Source organism: Rhinatrema bivittatum, chromosome 2, assembly GCF_901001135.1.
Source record: "Rhinatrema bivittatum chromosome 2, aRhiBiv1.1, whole genome shotgun sequence".
In the NCBI taxonomy this organism is placed as follows: domain Eukaryota; kingdom Metazoa; phylum Chordata; class Amphibia; order Gymnophiona; family Rhinatrematidae; genus Rhinatrema; species Rhinatrema bivittatum.
In genome coordinates, this window is record NC_042616.1 from 407,645,125 (window position 1) to 407,663,151 (window position 18,027).

Here is an 18,027-nt window from a genome sequence, read left to right on the forward strand (position 1 = left end):
CGCTGGTCAGGGATGGTCTGCCAATTCCTGTTTCCCACACCAATCCTAAGGGAGCTTAAGCTAGGAATAAAAATAGATGCAGGGGACCTAGAGAATCCCTGTCTGCACAGTGGTTTGTGATTTCAGTGTGTACACAGGGAACCAAAATTGTCAGTTATCCGAGGGTCTGCTGTCAATTTTTCAGAACATTGGTTTGAACCATTTGGTTGCTGTGCCCACTCATTCAGCAGGACATATGTTAGATCTGGAATTTGGCACAAGTGACATGGTTGAGAAGCATGCATTCAAATTCACTGGGACTCAAGCAGTTCTCTGGTCAGAACATGTATCACTTCTTTTCTCTTTTACTATTTGGATAGATCCCGGTGCTGCTTTGAAATTAGAGAGAAAACCAAGAACAAGCAGGGGCAGGATTGACAGAGATTGTTTTGGAGAGCAGATTTCTGAGCAAATTAAGATGGGCTGCCGTCCAGTGGAGGTGGCCTGTGTGGGATCCCCTCCCTCTGCAGCCTGGAGCAGTGTGGTCTGCGAAGCCACAAGTTGAATTATCAGCCTCCATCACTCCCGTCAGGATCAGGAAGAGCGGCACTGCCCGTCGGCTGGAAGAAGATTAATTGGCATTCCCTCCCCCCCCCCCCCAACTGCAGTCAGAGAGCATCAACCTCCTCCACTCCTGGCACTCAGGAGCAGGAGAATCCGTGTGGCCTGCGAGGTCACAAGAAGAATAATCATCTCCTTCTCTTCCCCCACAGTCAGGAGTAGGAAGAGCAGTACTGTCTGCCAGCCAGAAGATGCAGCATTAGCCTTCCCTCAGTCTGGAGCAGGAGCAGCAGCACGCTCCAAGGTTAGAAAGAGGTTGCTATTGCTTCTGCTCCTTGTGCTTCCAGATGGAGAAAACAAGTGAGAGAATGAGAGTGTGTTTGTGTGTGTGTGTGTGTGTGTGTTTGTGTGTGATTGAGCATGTGTCTGGGTGTGTGTGTGTGATTGAGCTTGGCAGAGAGCAAGTGCATGTGTGAGTGGGTGAGGCTGAGCATGACAAACAGCAAGTATGTGTGTGGGTGGGTGACTGAGCATAGCAAAGAATGAGCGCACTTGTGGGTGGGTAGGTGACGCTGAGCATGAGTGTGTGTATGACAGCGTGTGTGCTTTTGTGTGTGTGTGTGTGTGTGTGTGTGTGTGATTTAGCAGAGCAGAAAGCATATGTGTGTGTATGACTGAACGTGTTATAAAATTGGCACGTCCTGATTGAATAACGGCACAATAAATATTTTTCCAGCACCACAGTCTTCCCGGCTCTTTTTACAATCATTTGTCCTCTTTCTGTGTAGGAATCTTTTTAAGTAGGTGAGGGAACCATTCAGCTTCCTGGATTAGGAAAATGGTGGTACCATGGGTGGGGCAACCCTTAGATGGTTGGGGAAAACCCCTTCCAAGATGGACAAAAAAATCCCATCTCTGCACTGAAGCAAATTCTCTCTCTCCCCAGGGACATGGAGACTCCGGATGGGTGTCCTCCTAATTGTAAATAGGTTCTTAGTCACAGTTAGTATTTCTTTTTAACTTGATGCAGATCCCTATTGGGAGGGATCCTGGATGGAACGGCTATGTCACAGGTCCTATTGATGGGTAGGAAGAGGGGCAGAAAACACTTCCTCCAAATCTTCAGAAATAACTTCTTCTGGTTCCCCAAAAAGGAAATAACCCCGAAGTTGCCCCTTGCAACAGTTCTCCACCTCGAGGGCAGGTCTTCCCTCTCCCTGGGCGTCCCAAACACAGGGTTCCTCATTCCCCGAATCCAGGAAAGACCCAGGTATCCAGCAAGGCTCTTACCACTTAAAAGTCCAAAAGCCAAAATATTCCCAGGACAACCACTCTGCACCTTGGGAGAAGAGTATAGGTGTGGATCTCTCGACCTAACCCAAAGGATCCCAGGCAGGATGGAGCCCAGGCCCCCGGGTAGGCCAAAAATACAACTGAGGAAAAAGCCTGCAACCTTCCTCCTGAACTGTAAACTTAGACAGCCTCCTGAGCCCTTGGCAGAGCGCTGCTATAAAACCTTTGAGTGGGATGTCCATTCCAGCACCCTCAAGGGGAAGGGCCGCACATGAATTGATCCTCCCCTAATTATTCCTTTCACTAACTGCATTAGTGCTATTTCCCAGGACTTACAGGTAGCCTGACAGGATGTGACATGTATACAGAGTTTGGCTTGCTGTGGTTTCTAATTCAGTTTTTGTTTGCATATTTCTGTTCATACTTTATGGTCTCCTCATTCTGGGCTTGAGGGTCTGTCTGTGTTCTGCGCATATGACTGTGGGGAGGGATTCTGCTAGTTTGTAGTTTCTGGGTAGGGATCTATTGCAGCTTGGCCTATTCTGTTTTCCTAATAGGTGTATTGGTCTTGTCTTTTTATAGGTAGGGTTGTTACTGTTTGTGCTGGCTTTTAGTGCTGTTTTGGTATGGGAGGTTTACTATGTTGTAACTAATTCATTTTATTCATGGCCTTCTAAGGGCCGATTCCACACCCAACACACGTTATCATAGGCCTAATATCTTATGGGTTCTAAATGTCTTTTTTTACAGGGTTTTTTGGTTGGCACTACAGCAGAGCATGTAAATGTGATATACATATTGTTACAGATAATTTTTACCTCAAAAACCTGGACTTTGAATGTTCTTTCATATATTCTAAATTCATAATTTTTTATTGCATATGTGGAGAAGATATGATTGTTGTAGAGGAAGGGGGAGATGGAAAGGAAGCATAACGCTTTAAGGGGGAGGGTGGAGCCGGCAAGTGTTAATTATGGTGAGTAAAAATGTGTGCGTCGGGCTCACTTTTTTTTTTTTTTTTTTGCATCGGGGAAGAATAGGTAATAACCTCATCAACATACATTTACATGTGATGAGCGGTATTACCTACGTGTATGATTGGACATGTGATTGGATGTGCGTTTTGGATGCACTAACCCTCGTTTTGCATCGGGGGGTTATGGACGCGTGTTGAGCCGTGCACTGTGGCCAGCGCATGGTATTGCATCAGCCTAAAATGTGTCTACTACAAAGCAGGAGCAAAGTCTGTGGGTGTGCAAGTACCCACGGCTCCAGCTGGCTCCCAGATTTTTAAAGAGAAACTTTGCGGGCCATTTCCCAGCCTCTTACAATAGATACATCGGATCTGTCTGATGACACTGAATCCTTTGATCTATTCATAAGATACAGATATAAATATTTTCTATGTTCATTATTCCGACATTAGAAATCTAACTCATTTATGGATTTATAAATATTTTTGTTAGTCTTGTTTGTGAACTTTTTGATGGTTATACGTTTTAATATGTATGTAATTTTGTACCCTGCCTAGAATTTTAGATAGAGCAGGTTAAACGTTTTTATAAATAAATAAGGCTCATGATGCCAGGATCCCCAAACTGATTCCAGCTGAGCTGGAAGCCCAAGGAGCAGGAGGAAACTGCTGGAAGAAAACAAAATTAAAAATGAAAGCCACCTCTATTTAACAGAGCCTCCCGACTGTGCTGCTCAGGGCGTACTTTTTCACTAGGCTATAAGTGCCAAATGTCCTGGCTACGGCTCTCTTGTGCCAAAGCAATCATTACTGTACAGCTAGATTTATGTAGTTCTTTTTATATTGCTAATTGGTTCATTTTATCAACGCATTGTCCAACTTTTGATACCTAATCGGATTGGTTGAATATTTATATATGATACATATCTTCAGGCAAAATTTTGAGGCAAACAATTCCTTCAACAAGTTTCATTTGAAGTGTGGCCAGCTATTTCTTGTCAATTGTACTTATCAGTCAGCCCTGCAAACCTTTAAAGCAGGCTTCCCAAACTGTGGGTTGGGACCCCAAATAGGGTCATACATCCCTTCAGTTGGGGTCACAAGTCCCTGAAGTGACAGCACTCTTTAGGTGCCAGCAGCAGCAGCATTAGTAGTGGAAGTCAGCATGGGGCCTGTGAATAAGCACACACTCACAGGCTGTGCAGTGGCACAGCCCTTGCGTGAGTTTCTGTAGTTGCAGGAAACCCTGCGCAAGGAGGGATCAGGACTGCTGCAGGGCCTGATGTGATCTGCATGCGGCAGCAGCTTGTGACCACCCATGAAAGCAGGGGAGGGTTGTGTGGAGATTTTCACTGCCGCCCTCCCCTCACCAACCACTGAACCTAACCAAGAGAAAAATGTTGCCCCTGTCATCAGCCTGCTCTCTCTTCCCACTGTTATCATCCACCTTTTGCCCAGAGCCCCAAGGAAAATGTTAGCATTGACTCTGGCCAGTGAGATGTTTGGAAGAGGGGCTATTTGAAGAAAGGGGTGAGAGGCAAGGGGGGGGGGGGGGTTGTGTTGGATAAGGTAGGGAGGGATTACTTCTGGAGAGTGAGAGAGAAGGAATAACAGAAGATTCTCTGAGGGATGTAAAAAGAATGGAGATGTGAAAAAAGGGTTGGAGGGAGGAGATGAAGCTGGAAGGTTTGAGAGAGAGGATGAGAGGGAGGAGGCAATGGGAGATGGCGTGAGAGGGAGTGGATGACAGAGAATCAACTGGGAGATATGAAAAGGACTGGGGGAGGTGAGAGAGAAGGGGTGGGCTTGGGGAGTGAGATATACAGAGATTGAGAGAGGGGAGGAGGTTAAGAGAGGGCATTAGATGGAGTACAGGAAGGGTGAGAAGCAGTGATTGATGGAGGGGAACTGCATCACTGCTAATTTGTTTTGGTCATCCTCTGGGCATACTTAGGAGACTCTGGATTCTGAATGAATTGCTGGGTCTCTGGGCCAACACCCGATAACTCCAGGTGCCCTGCTGCAGAAGGCTGGAAGAAAAAGGGTCTGGAGCAGTGCAGGCTCAAGGAAGGAGGAGCGTCAACACCTGTGCCTCAGGAAAATGACGTGGAAAGCGAGATGAGCAGGAGCGTTGCACTCCCCGGCGGAAAACAAGAACCTGTAGATGGAGGAGGAGGAGCAACAACGTCAGGCTGCGTGCTGAAAATAAAACAAGGACAGAGCAACCCAACACTGCAGGAGGAGGAGGAAGTGGAGCACATGTCCTGCGGAAAGAGGAGGCTCCTGTGACTGATAAGAATTGAGATGAGAAGAGAGAATGAGAGTGCATAAATGTGTGGAAGAGGGAGAGAATGTATGTATGTGTATGTGTATGTATGTGCGAGTGTATTCATGTGGAAAAGGGAGAGGAGTGAGTGTGCATGTATATGTTTGGAAGAGGAAGAAGAGTGAGTTTGTGTGTGTGTAAAACAGCAGTGAGTGCATGAGTGTGTGTGGAAGGAGAGAAGTGAGTGTGTATATGTTTGGAAGAGAGGGAGCGTGTGTGTGTGTAAAAGGGAGAGGAGTGAGTGCATGTGTATCTGAGTGCTTGTATATGTGTGGAACAAGGGAGAGAAATGAATGAGTATGTGAGAATAAGCATGTATGTGAGTGAGTGAACATGTGAGTGTGCTAAGGTGTGAGAGAGAAAGTTTTTGCGCATACTGCTATCACTTCCCCCCCGACCCTCGACAATCTCAGGATAACAGGAAATCAAAAGTTCCCAGGTATACCTCTGGGGTCATATGAATTCTCAAGTTCCAAAATGGGGTCACTTTGGCTAAAAGTTTGGGAAGCCATGCTTTAAGAACATGAGTTTTCCGACTGCCTGAATGGAGACAAAGACTGCCAGACCTGGATTTACCAATAGGCACACTAGGCCTGTGCCTAGAGTGGCAAAAATCTGGAGGCAGAAGGCCAGCTGAAGATTTGCTGCCTCCCAGCTGTACTGAATGTCATTCAGCAGAGAACAGGAAGGAAAGAATGATGCTGGAAGAGACAGAACAAAGAAAAACTGCTCTACTCTGTAATACAGCCTCCCCCGGTTCCAGGGAGTAAAGACAAGCCACTCTGCTCCCTAATCCAGCCCCTTCCTCTTTGTCATTCAGAGATATAAGGGGAAGAAGTGAGCATGGAGCAGACAGAGCAGAGCAATGCAGGCTGTGCGTGCTTTAGACCTTTTGCTCTGGTGTCCCTTGTATGAAGGAGGGAGGAAGAGCCAGCATGACTAGTGCCTAGGGGTAGCAAAATCCTAAATCCGTCACTGAAGGCTGCACATACTTTTTGTTCACAGGCTTTGCACGTAGTTTCTTCTTGAAAATTGCCATGGGTACAAAGTACATGTGGTCACTTGTATCTACTTTCTGCGGAGGCAGAAAGATGCTAGAATAGTACACACATAAGGCCTAATTTTCAAAAGAATTCACATGCTTAAAATTGGGTTTTACATGCGGAAATGCACTGTACCTGTGTGAGTGGGCTTTTCAAAATTGCTACTGTAATGTCCCACTGGGGTTCATTACCAGTAGTGCCCTGGTCACTCCTTTTTTAGGTAGTGCAATATAGGTGATTACCATTCCTCAACACTTGAAAGATTTCTCTGACGTCCCGACATTTCTTAATTGTGATCGGGGAGAGATCCTGAAAGACTTCCACCTTATGCCCATGCCACAGGTAGCGCCGGCGCCATTTTGAAGATTGGCAATAGGTCCCCGTATTGCCAATGGCGCCGGCGCTAACTTTGCCCTCACAATGTCATACGGGCGACGGTCACCCGTATGACATAGTGAGGGCAAAGGTAGCGCCGGCGCCATTTTGAAGATTGGTAATACGGCCCGCGTGCAGTAGGTCGCTCCCGGACCCCCGCTGGACTTTTGGCAAGTCTTGTGGGGGTCAGGAGACCCCCCCAAGCTGGCCAAAAGTCCCTGGGGGTCCAGTGGGGGTCCGGGGGCGATCTCCTGCACGCGTGACGTCAGGAGTCAGGAACCAAAATGGCGCCGGCGCTACCTTTGCCCTTTCACATGATAAGGGCAAAGGGGCACCGGCGCCATTTCTCAACACAGCAGTGGCCAGAGAGCTGGAGATCGCGTTGGGACCCCCCCACTGGACCCCAGGTAATTTAAAACATTTTGGGGGGGTTCGGGAGGGTGGGGGATTTGTTTTAAAGGTTCGAGGTGGGTTTTAGAGTTTTTTTGGTGTGCCGGTTTTCCCGCCCTCCCCCGATTTACGATTTTTAACGATTTTTAACAAAAAAAAAACACGACGATAAGATTTACCTCCCCCCCCAGCCAAAATCGATCGTTAAGACGATCGATCACACGATTCACATCCCTAATCCTTAGTTTGCTTCTCTGACTGCTGTTGCACATTATGGGCCGGATTTTAAATGCCCTGCACGCATAAATCCGGCTGGATTTATGCGTGCAGGGCCCTCGCGCGCCGGCGCGCCTATTTTGCATAGGCCGCCGGCGCGCGCACAGCCCCGGGACACGCGTAAGTCCCGGGGCTTCGTAAAAGGGGTGGGGAGGGGACACGCGTAAATCTGGCAACAAAGGTAGAGAGGGGGTTTAGATAGGGCCGGGGGGGTGGGTTAGGTAGGGGAAGGGAGGGGAAGGCGAAGGAAAGTTCCCTCCGAGGCCGCTCCGATTTTGGAGCGGCCTCGGATGGAACAGGCAACGCACGCCGGGCTCGGCGCGCGCAGGTTGCACAAATGTGCACCCCCTTGTGCGCGCCGACCCCAGATTTTATAAGATGCGCGTATCTTATAAAATCCAGCGTACTTTTGTTCGCGCCTGGTGTGCGAACAAAAGTACGCCCTTGCGCAAATTTATAAAATCTACCCCTAAGTTGAGGATTCAATGCATTGTCCACTATGACTCTAAAGAGCTTTTCCTTAATTCTAACTCTTAAACAGTAACCCAGCACTGTGTACATGCAAGGGGTAATTTCAAAAGGATTTACTCACTTAAACCCCGGCTTTATATGCATAAATAAATAATATACTTCTAAAAATTACCCAGGGGCTGTGCATGTAAAAGTATGGATAAAAGTGCTTTTGCATGGGCTTTTGCACTACAAAGAGGTGTCCCGGAGAGTGGCATTGGGGTGGTGACGTGATTTACATGCAAATTTCCATTTTTTTTTTTTTAAAGCGTGCACGTTAATATACACACCCAAAGTAATTTTGTGCAAGTACATCCGCACTGGTTCTGCACACACCCGCAAATTTTCTAAGCAAAGTTACGGTAAGTGCATGATTCCACATTGAAAATTTGCCCTAAGGTCTTGAGGGTAAAAAGCACCCACTGACTTTAGCCTATGCAGGCATGAGTTACAGGATGCAATTGGGGCACATATCAATGCTACATTCATGGAACAATTAAGCCAAAATCATATGAATGCTTTTTTTTCTATGATTTATTTATGTTTTTGTTAACAGATAAAACCACCTGTGGCACTGTTAAGAATTACTTTCTGAATTCTTACAGCTAATGTAATTTAAGGATGGTAAGTGATGCTGAACAGCTCAGAAGTAATTGTAATCCTTGCTTACATTGCTGATTTTACATTGCATGGCCATGACTTTTCTGGGAAAGTATTACAAGATCAACGTAGAATTTTCTTTTTTCACCTAGCACAAGTCTTTTATGCATCTAGGGGTTAGTAAAAGCCCTCCCATTGCATTTAAGAAGACTATTCCATGCATGATACGCGTGTAGGAATTAATGTGGCACTGTGATCACAGAATGATGGGCGTCTTTCTTAATATTAAGAAATACAGCACAATGGCAGCCCAGAATATTCCCTGATTGACAGATTCACCTGCAAGGCTTTTGATACATGTTAGGAAACATGGTTCTGGAATCAAGGGGGTTAAACCTTACCACTGAAACCAACCTGACAGAACTGTTTAAAAAGAGACCACAGGAGCAGAATGCTTACACTTTGCGGGTGGGAGGACGCAGTCGACGCAGTGCCTGGGGCACGTTGTCTCTGTCAGCAACTGTCTGGTAGAAGAATATTCGGACATCTTCATCCAGCAGCACCCACACAGGCAGACATAGCAGCTTCTACAGGCAGAGAGGAAAACCTTATAAGATAGATCAGCAAGGCCATTCTATGCAATCTGGACCATATTACACATTTTACAGTAATGCAGATAGTATCAGCGCTGCTGATTACCGACTAACTTGAACTGCTTGGTGGCTTAAGCAAGCAGATAACAAAGAAGTTTTAGTACATTGGCAATGGTAAATTAAATATTGCACTGCATAAGGAGGCTGGCACAGATGATATTGTAAAGGATCTGGGGGCTATTTTCATCTTTGCAGTCTTCAACAACTTGAAATGCAATAAATTAAGCCGCAAAACACCTTTGTTTGCATAAAACAAAGGATCAAGTATAGGGATTTTGATATTTTCCTACTGGGTGTTCTAGTGAAGCTGCTTCCAGAATTGGACACTGCAATTTTGATCACCCTATCCTAAAAAATAAATCAGAACTAAAAAAAAATGTTTAAGACAGCAAAGAATCTACACTATGGGGTCCATCTTCAATGGCATCTATCCAGATAAATTGTGAGTTATCTGACTAAACTAACTAACATCAGGAGGTGAGGGGAAATGGTGAGATGTGTGACTGAGATGTGTGACCACGCCCCCCTTCCCCGATGTCACTGAGAGTTCCGTTGGCAGTTGAAAAGCGCCTCACCACCAGGCGCTGGCGAGCGGGGAGGCCACCCTCCATCCTTGGGCTCCCGCAAGAAGTTAACACCAACATGAAAAAAAAAAAGGAAACTAACATCAGGAGGTGAGGGGACATGGTGAGATGTGTGACTGAGATGTGTGACTACGCCCCCCCCCCCCCCCCCCCCGCCGTCACTGAGAGCTCCGTGGGCAGTTGAAAAGCACCTCACCACCAGGCGCCGCGCGCCGTGCGTCGCGCGCCGAAGGGGAGCGACAAAGGGGTTCTCCCCTTTGTGCACCCCTTCGTGCAACCCTTTGTGCTTCATTTAAAATTCTTTCATTTGTTTTGTTAATTAACCTTTTTTCCAAGTTCTTACCTTATGGCTTGTTAACAATTTTATTATAAATGTTCATTGTATTTGACTATGGAAATATATTTTCTGCATTTTCTGTTTTTAATGTACACCGGTTTTTAATGTATACCGGTGTACATTAAAAACAGAAAATGGCATTTGATATAAGAATGTCGGTATATAAAAGATAAAAATAAAAAAAATAAAAATAAATAAATAAATGCCAGCTTTTATATATTTCTGCTACTTATCCAGCTAAAATGTAGCTGGATAGCATAGGGGCATTCCAGGAGACAACTTATCCAGCTAACTCCAATATTCAGAGTTAAATGGACAACTTATGGCTGTGCCATAGATTTAAACCTATTTGGCTAACTTTAAGATGGTCAGGTATATTCAACGGTGCGGCTGCATTGCTGAACATCCTGCCAAATTTATCCAGATAAGTTTATCTGGCTAACTTTGCAAGCAAGCCAGTAGCTAAATATTACCCTCTTGTGTATTTATTTATTACAAGGACATGTTATTCGCTCCACTACTGGAGTTCTCAGAGCAAGGTACAGAATTACAGAATAATTTGCCAGTCTGAGAAAAGGTCATACATTAATAGGTGTAACCTCCCCTCTTGGTATGAGATCCCCATTACAGGGGTCACACAGTCCCGGGGCCATGCTCAATGTCCCAGACCTCTCACGCTTCTCATCATTTGTGCAATAGTCAGCCACTGGGATGTCGGGGTCTAATCATCAGGGAGGACAAGCCTCCGGGAACCATGGGAATGGATACCCTGTACAGTCTTTTGCGGCTTCCAATCACGCTTCCAATAGGTGCTCACAAATCTATCTCACAGCTGTCTCAGCAGGCTGCGTCTCAGTCGGGGAAAAAAAAAGCAGAGACTTGGAACGGTATTTAACTAACAATGTATTGCAACTTAAAAGATAGAATCCAGGCCAAAATAATAAACATCATAAGGATGCATAGCAAAATGAAAACTCCAAGTGCCACAAATTCCTTTGCCACCTTCAACCTCTGAAACAATGTCCAAAGTCCCTCCCCAGTGATAGGAAACCAAAACGCTCTTCTCCAAATTAGGCAGAGAGACGGTGGTGGAAAAATATATTCCTCCTCAGCAAAAACATATCCTATCTAAAAATCAGTCTTACTCCTAGGACACCACACCCCACACTTTTACTGGGTGGGGGGAGGTGTAACAGTACTCTGACCACTGATGATGCCGCTTTAACTGGGCACAGAGCACAGGAGCCAAATCTCCCTTTCCTCTGGCAAGGGGGGAAAAGTCTTCCTGGAATGGGAGCAAGTCAAGAGAGAACCCACTTAAAAGCTAAAAATCCTCCCTTTTCCTCACTTCCTCACAAGACAGTGTCCCGCCAGAGCTTCTGTGCTTGAATTTCCAATTATGCAGGCTGTGGTGCCTACTGGGATCCATCAGCAAAACTCTACTTCTTCTCCCAGAAAGAAATCGACATCCAGCCACAGCTGCTCATGCACAGACAGGGTTTATATAGCCTGAGCTGGATCAATTCCAGCACCCTGGGTGGGAAAAAGAAAATCTTAGGGGTGGTCTTACAAGATTGTAAAGATCCCTTCGTATCTACCAGAGGAAGTTTAGAGGGGCAAACAAAGCCCCCGCTCTAACGGGATAAGATTAAGTTGTAGGTATAGTGAGACCAAGAGTTTCCAGAAGTTTTGCTATAGTGAGGGAGCCATACAGAAAGAGCAAAGGAGGAGTTGCACACTCAAATGCAGGGGTCTGTCAGCTCTCTCCCTCTTGCAAAGCGTAAGGGAGAAGAAAGCAAAACTCAAGCTTTCCACTGTATGTCGATAGTGTCCAAACTTTTGAGGATGAGAAGGAATGAAAAGTTTCCTGACAAGTGGAAGATAGCTCTTGCTTTAGGTTTTTCCAGGCAAGGAAAGAATCCCATCCTTGGAGGCGAAGGGTTGTTCATAAGGGCATGTGATTTACAATGCAATCTGCTGTGACTCCACAAGGGAGAACAAGCATACTGACTGCTACAGTCAGTGTAACAACTGCTTCACTTCTGAGGGTAAAAGGGGTGTGTGCAACGACATGGCAACAAAAAAATGGGTAAAAAGGACATGAACGCCCCAAGACACCAAAAGAGGGGAGAAGAGCCCTAACAGTGGGAAGAAGACAACAGAGCACAAAAATGGAGGAGGACCTCATGGAGTTGATAAGATAGATGGGAAAATTTAGGGGAAGTAGAAGAGATTGGGGCAAACTAAAATGAGACATCATATGGGTGTGGCAGCTTGAGCAGTGAGTGGCTTGATAACAGCCAGAGAAACAACAGATAGGCTCTGACTGTTGCTTAAGTGCACTTTATTTTCAGTGGGATTAACTTCAAACAATCTGGCCACAAGCCTTGGCTTCAGATAACACAAAACAATATCGTTCACCTTAATTCAGGTTTGGCATAAATCTTAACTCTTGGGAGGTCCTTGTAATCGGTAGCTCTCTCTCTCTCTCTCTCTGCTTCCTGGGGCTTCCTCAAGCTCTCTCTGTCCACTCAACTTAACCCCCTGGCTATAGGGAACTCTCCTGGACCAGAATCCCTTGCAGTGTTGATCCTTAAGAAGGACTGGGCCAGCTACCTATGACCAGTCCTTTAAGATGGTTTGAGGGACATTCTTATGGACTCCCTCACATACCCTCACCCTCAACTCAGCTTTGTCTTGTTAAGCATCCAGTTGTGTCTCGGCTAACTCCCAGCTCAGCCTGAAGGGCATCCCTCTTCCATGCGGATGACCATGGCCCGATGCTGGGGCCTAGGTCTGAACTGAGGCCCAGCATCGAGACCTGGATTCTGGGTTGACCTGTGGCATCAGTCCTGAATCCATGTCAAGGCCCTGGCATTGGGACCCAGGCTTCGGTCATCATGCCTGGGCCCAGGCTTCAGTCTAGGCTGAGGCCCAGGCCTGGTCTCTGGGCTGTGCCCCAGCATCAGGCCTGGGTTTGAGTTGAGGTCTCAACATTGAGACTTGGCCTCCAGACCGGGCTGCAGAGTCAGCCTAGGCCCAGGCTCAGGCCTAGGCTGAGGCGGTCTTGAGTAGGCTAAGGCCAAGGTCACAATGACCTACCGTAGCCTCGGCTTCAGCAAGGCCAAGGCCAAGGCATCGTGCCTTGGACCCAGTTGAGGCCCTGGCATTGGGACCCAGCCTTCAAGCTGGGCTGTGGTGTCAGCCCTGGGCTTGTGCTTCAGCCTAGGCTGAGGCATCAGCCATGAGTAGGCCAAGGATACGGTGACCAATCCCCCCCCAACCTACCGATGAGGTATAGGCCGGGGGGGATCCTGGCCCTGGCATTTTTCCAGGTGAGTGGATGGGAGGCCTTGGGAGTCCCTGTTTTTGTTTTTTTGGCTGTTTTTTTTATAAACGTTTGATTCATTTTTTTCACACAAATGAACCTCTAAAATCAATCTTCGGTACTCACTGGGGCCCAGAGTGCCTCCTAGTTCCAAACCCATTGACACCATTTTTCAAAATGGGGTTGACCTGATCTTGCCTCTATCTCATTCCTGGACTTTGCCCCTGTCAGATAACAAGGGCATTGGGGGTGGGGTATGAGGAAGTGAGCTGTCATCTCACGATTTCCAAAGTTGTTTTTATTTTGGGGACCAGGGCCACCTTGGAAGGCGCATGAGTGGGGATCTTCAATGACCCCTGGGGTGGTTTTTTTTTTGCTATTTGGTATTTTTAGGGCTTGGGCCTTTTAAGTGATGGTGGCCCCGACTGAGGTGGGCCGCCATTATGCGGGAAGATCCCGTACCATAATATTTTGTCACGTGTTTGTGTCATGAAACAAAATTGCACCGCAGTACTGCTGTGATAGTATGTCAGGGAGGGGCCAAATATCATGGGACTTAGTGAATCTTCCTGTAAGTTAGCTAAATAAGTAGATCTTCCCTGTTACATCCCTATTCCACTTACCACTTAGATGGATAACTATCTGGATAAATAGTTTTCTGGCTAATAGTGACCACTGAGTGTAGTTGTATGTTCAGATGCCGCCACTTCGCTGGATAATTCTGAACTTATCCGGTTAAATGGTACTGAATATCGATCTCCATATAACTAGAGAGATGCATGACTCTATGTTATAATCCAGATTGATAGGATCATACCTTATTATTTTTTTCTACTTCGATTTATAGCCTGCCTCTTTGAATATATAATTCACTAAAGCAGGTTACAGTATTTTATGGCCAAGCTATTTCACTTTTTCCTGATGTGTTAAAAGAGATTTAGCCAAAGAGGAAGGCCTTTCTTATTTAATAAGCAGAGAGTGATTGGTATGGGAGGCACATTCCTTTTAAAATTCGCTTGTAAATGTTGTATTAAATATAAAGGTACTAGTTATATTTTTTATTATCCTACTTACTTAGGATAGTTTCTTCAAAATCAGATTATTCTGAGCTCATCTTGCCCATAAAGTAGGGTTTTTCTTTTTGGACACATTAAGATTGTAGCATGTTCCTTTAGTGTGATTTCTGTTTTTTATCTCCCTTGATATGGTCTAAATAACAGCCAACTATTGTAGAAGCTGTGAATTTTCTTTTTCAAGAATCTTCTTGATTGTAATTGTTGAAATTTATAAATAAAAAATGTAAAAAAAATATCTGCAAAAATACAGGTCAATTGTATATTGCGGTTTGCATAGTTCTGTAACACAATTATTATTTTGCATGTAATACAAGGGATAAGGTTCCAGGTCTACAAGCTGAAGAAAACTCATGCTAACTTCTCTTACCCAAAATGCAGAACAGCAAAAATGTTCATGCTAGTAAGAAAAGCCAAGATTAACATATTTGCTGAAACTGCTGAGAACTATCTATAGCTCCTCTATGTGGCAGACATTGCAAGGTCATGCTCCTGATTTCCTCCTGTTGTACCAAAACGGGAGACATGTCTTCACAAAGCCAAATGGTAAAGTGAACTAGCAAAAGTGGGGTACAGTTTGAAAGACAGTCATTTATTGGGCAGATAAAAATAGAGTTATCCTCCCTAAGTCCACCCTATGCAGTTGTGTGGAGTTTTGGCTGTTAGATTACTTTCATAATGTGCACAAATTTTGGCTGCATACAAAAAGCATTCTTAGGGCATGTAATAGATATGTGCGGGTCCCTTACATTTTCTAAAGGTATGCATATAGGGGGCATGCCCGCCCCATTTTGCTTCTTCTAAGTGTATGCATAACAACCTCATTTTCAAACTCAATGTATGCATATACCTTGTGTTAGAAATTCACCTTGTTGTGCGAGGGCTAACGAATACGTGTGTACCTTTGCATTTAGGTGCTTTGTTAAAACAAGTACCCATTGTGCCCATTGTGGACGTGTAAGGATTGACGGCAGTATACGTCAGTTCCGGGATAATATGCTGAAATTGATGTTCGTGTCGGAGAATTGAAAGAAAATGTTAAGAAATTGATTGGAACAAGTAGTATGCATAAACGCTGTGGAATTGACATACAGATGTGGTTGTCGAATATGGGAATGAGAACGAAGGAAGCTTGTTTTATGAGTATTCGGGTTAGTCCCTGAGGAAGCCCTTAGCGAAAGGGTGAAACTGAGATATCTTGGTGGGACTAGGATAAGAAAGTAATACCCGGTGAACAAGTATAGCACAATAAAGGAATATAGAGAAGAGACTTCAGAGAATAGTGATCAAGTGAAGATTTATATAGAACCACATTGAAAAAAAGAAGAAAGAATTACAAACATTATTGATTGAGAATGTAAACTGTATTAAATATTATTTTGTTAAAATTAAAGTGCAATATAATATGTTTTTAACTGTGTAAATGGAGTATGTTTGTGATAGATAGCTTTTAATTGTCTAGATAGGTTGTTGGATTTTTGGATATAATAAATGTATGTTAAAAATTTGTATTAAATTTGTATTAAATAGTGTCATAATGCCTCTATATTGCTCCATGATGAGACCACACCTTGAATACTGTGTAGAATTCTGGTCACCGCATCTCAAAAAAGATACAGTTGCGATGGAGAAGGTACAGAGAAGGGCAACCAAAATGATAAAGGGGATGGAACATCTCCCCTCTGAGGAAAGGCTGAAGAGGTTAGGGCTGTTCAGCTTGGAGAAGAGACAGCTGAGGGGGGGATATGATAGAGGTCTTTAAGATCATGAGAGGTCTTGAATGAGTAGATGTGACTCGGTTATTTACACTTTCGAATAATAGAAGGACTAGGGGGCATTCCATGAAGTTAGCAAGTAGCACATTTAAGACTAATCGGAGAAAATTCTTTTTCACTCAACGCACAGTAAAGCTCTGGAATGTGTTGCCAGAGGATGTGGTTAGTGCAGTTAGTGTAGCTAGGTTCAAAAAAGATTTGGATAAGTTATTGGAGGCGAAGTCCATTAATGGCTATTAATCAAGTTTACTTAGGGAATAGCCACTGCGTGCTATTAATTGCATCAGTAGCATGGGATCTTCTTAGTGTTTGGGTAATTGCCAGGTTCTTGTGGCCTGGTTTGGCCTCTGTTGGAAACAGGATGCTGGGCTTGATGGACCCTTGGTCTGACTCAGCATGGTTATTTCTTATGTTCTTATGGTGCTTCTCTTCATGTGTATAGTAATTTGAGTAGTAGGGAAACTGAAAATAGAACCCTCTGTTTTTGTGATACCGTTAAAATATAGCTCAGCAGGGCCCACACTGTACCATCTGGATCAGATGCAGCATGAAACAGAAGTAACATATGATGTAATGTAGACCAGCAGGATTACATCTTGTAATACAGCCTCAAAAATTCATACCTTCATGTAGACATTGAGAAGAGGAATCCGACTTTCTGCAATCTCCTGCTTGTTACCTACATAAACCTTTCCTAGAAAAGCACAAAATGAAATAAAAAGACATGATGAGAGAACGTTTGTGCCAGGGTAATGGAAGAACAGACATGAATAACATTCCAGTATGATGTAATGAGACCACACCAGTGGCTGCTTGTAAGTAGGGAAGAAACTCACCTGGGAGCACAGGTAGAAGGCAAATGTATGGGCTGTTCTTACTCTCTGGTCCATACCTCTCCTCCAATTTTGCATTGAGAACATAGAACTGACTGTACCGTCGGTAAATCAGGTACTTTCCGCCACCTTTTGTCTTCACTTCGATCACAAACATCTAAAAAGAGGTCAGTATATCATATCCAATGTGAACATAAAACATATGAAAAGATTTTTCACACAGATGACTAATGAGAGATTTCAGCTGCTTCTGGAACAGGGAAGATTGGATTTCAGTTCAGCAGAGTCTCTTTATAGCTCACATATCCCATCTGCATCTCATCACTTATGAAAAGGTGGTAGAAATAGGATATATAAAGAGGTTAGGACTTTTCAGCTTGGAGAAGAGATGGCTGAGTGGAGATATGATAGAGGTGTTTAAAATCATGAGAGGTCTAGAACGGGTAGATGTGAATCGGTTTTTTACTCTTTCGTATAATAGAAGGACTAGGGGGCACTCCATGAAGTTAGCATGTGGCACATTTAAAACTAATCGGAGAAAGTTCTTTTTCACTCAATGCACAATTAAACTCTGGAATTTGTTGCCAGAGGATGTGGTTAGTGCAATTAGTATAGCTGTGTTTAAAAAAGGATTGGATAAGTTCTTGGAGGAGAAGTCCATTACCTGCTATTAAGTTCACTTAGGGGCGGATTTTAAGAGCCCTGCTCGCGTAAATCCGCCCGGATTTACGCGAGCAGGGCCTTGCACGCCGGTGCGCCTATGTTCCATAGGCCTACCGGCGCGCGCAGAGCCCCGGGACTCGCGTAAGTCCCGGGGTTTTTCGAGGGGGGCGTGTCGGGGGCGTGTCGGATCGGCGCGGCGTTTTGGGGGCGGGACGCGGCGTTTCGGGGGCGAGCCCGGGGGCGTGGTTTCGGCCCGGGGCGGTCCGGGGGCATGGCCACGCCCTCCGGAACTGCCCCCAGGTTGCGTCTCGATGCTAGCAGCCCACTGGCGCGCAGGGATTTACTTCTCCCTCCGGGAGGCGTAAATCCCCCAACAAAGGAAGGGGGGGGTCTAGATAGGGCCGGGGGGGTGGGTTAGATAGAGGAAGGGAGGGGAAGGTGAGGGGAGGGCGAAA

The 18,027-nt window shown here is 45.2% G+C and overlaps 1 protein-coding gene across 2 annotated transcripts in view; it reads right to left on the reverse strand.

The window, feature by feature from the left end:
* The window catches only part of NCF4 (neutrophil cytosolic factor 4), a 181,641-nt gene that overhangs the window by 36,924 nt on the left and 126,690 nt on the right, over nt 1–18,027 (reverse strand). For both annotated transcript variants that reach the window (XM_029590082.1, XM_029590081.1), the window contains exons 3-5: nt 16,913–17,066; nt 16,700–16,770; nt 8,786–8,913 (exon numbers count right to left, since the gene is read on the reverse strand). In XM_029590082.1, the coding sequence (XP_029445942.1) occupies nt 8,786–8,913; nt 16,700–16,770; nt 16,913–17,066 (353 nt within the window). The remainder of the gene's footprint in view (nt 1–8,785; nt 8,914–16,699; nt 16,771–16,912; nt 17,067–18,027) is intronic.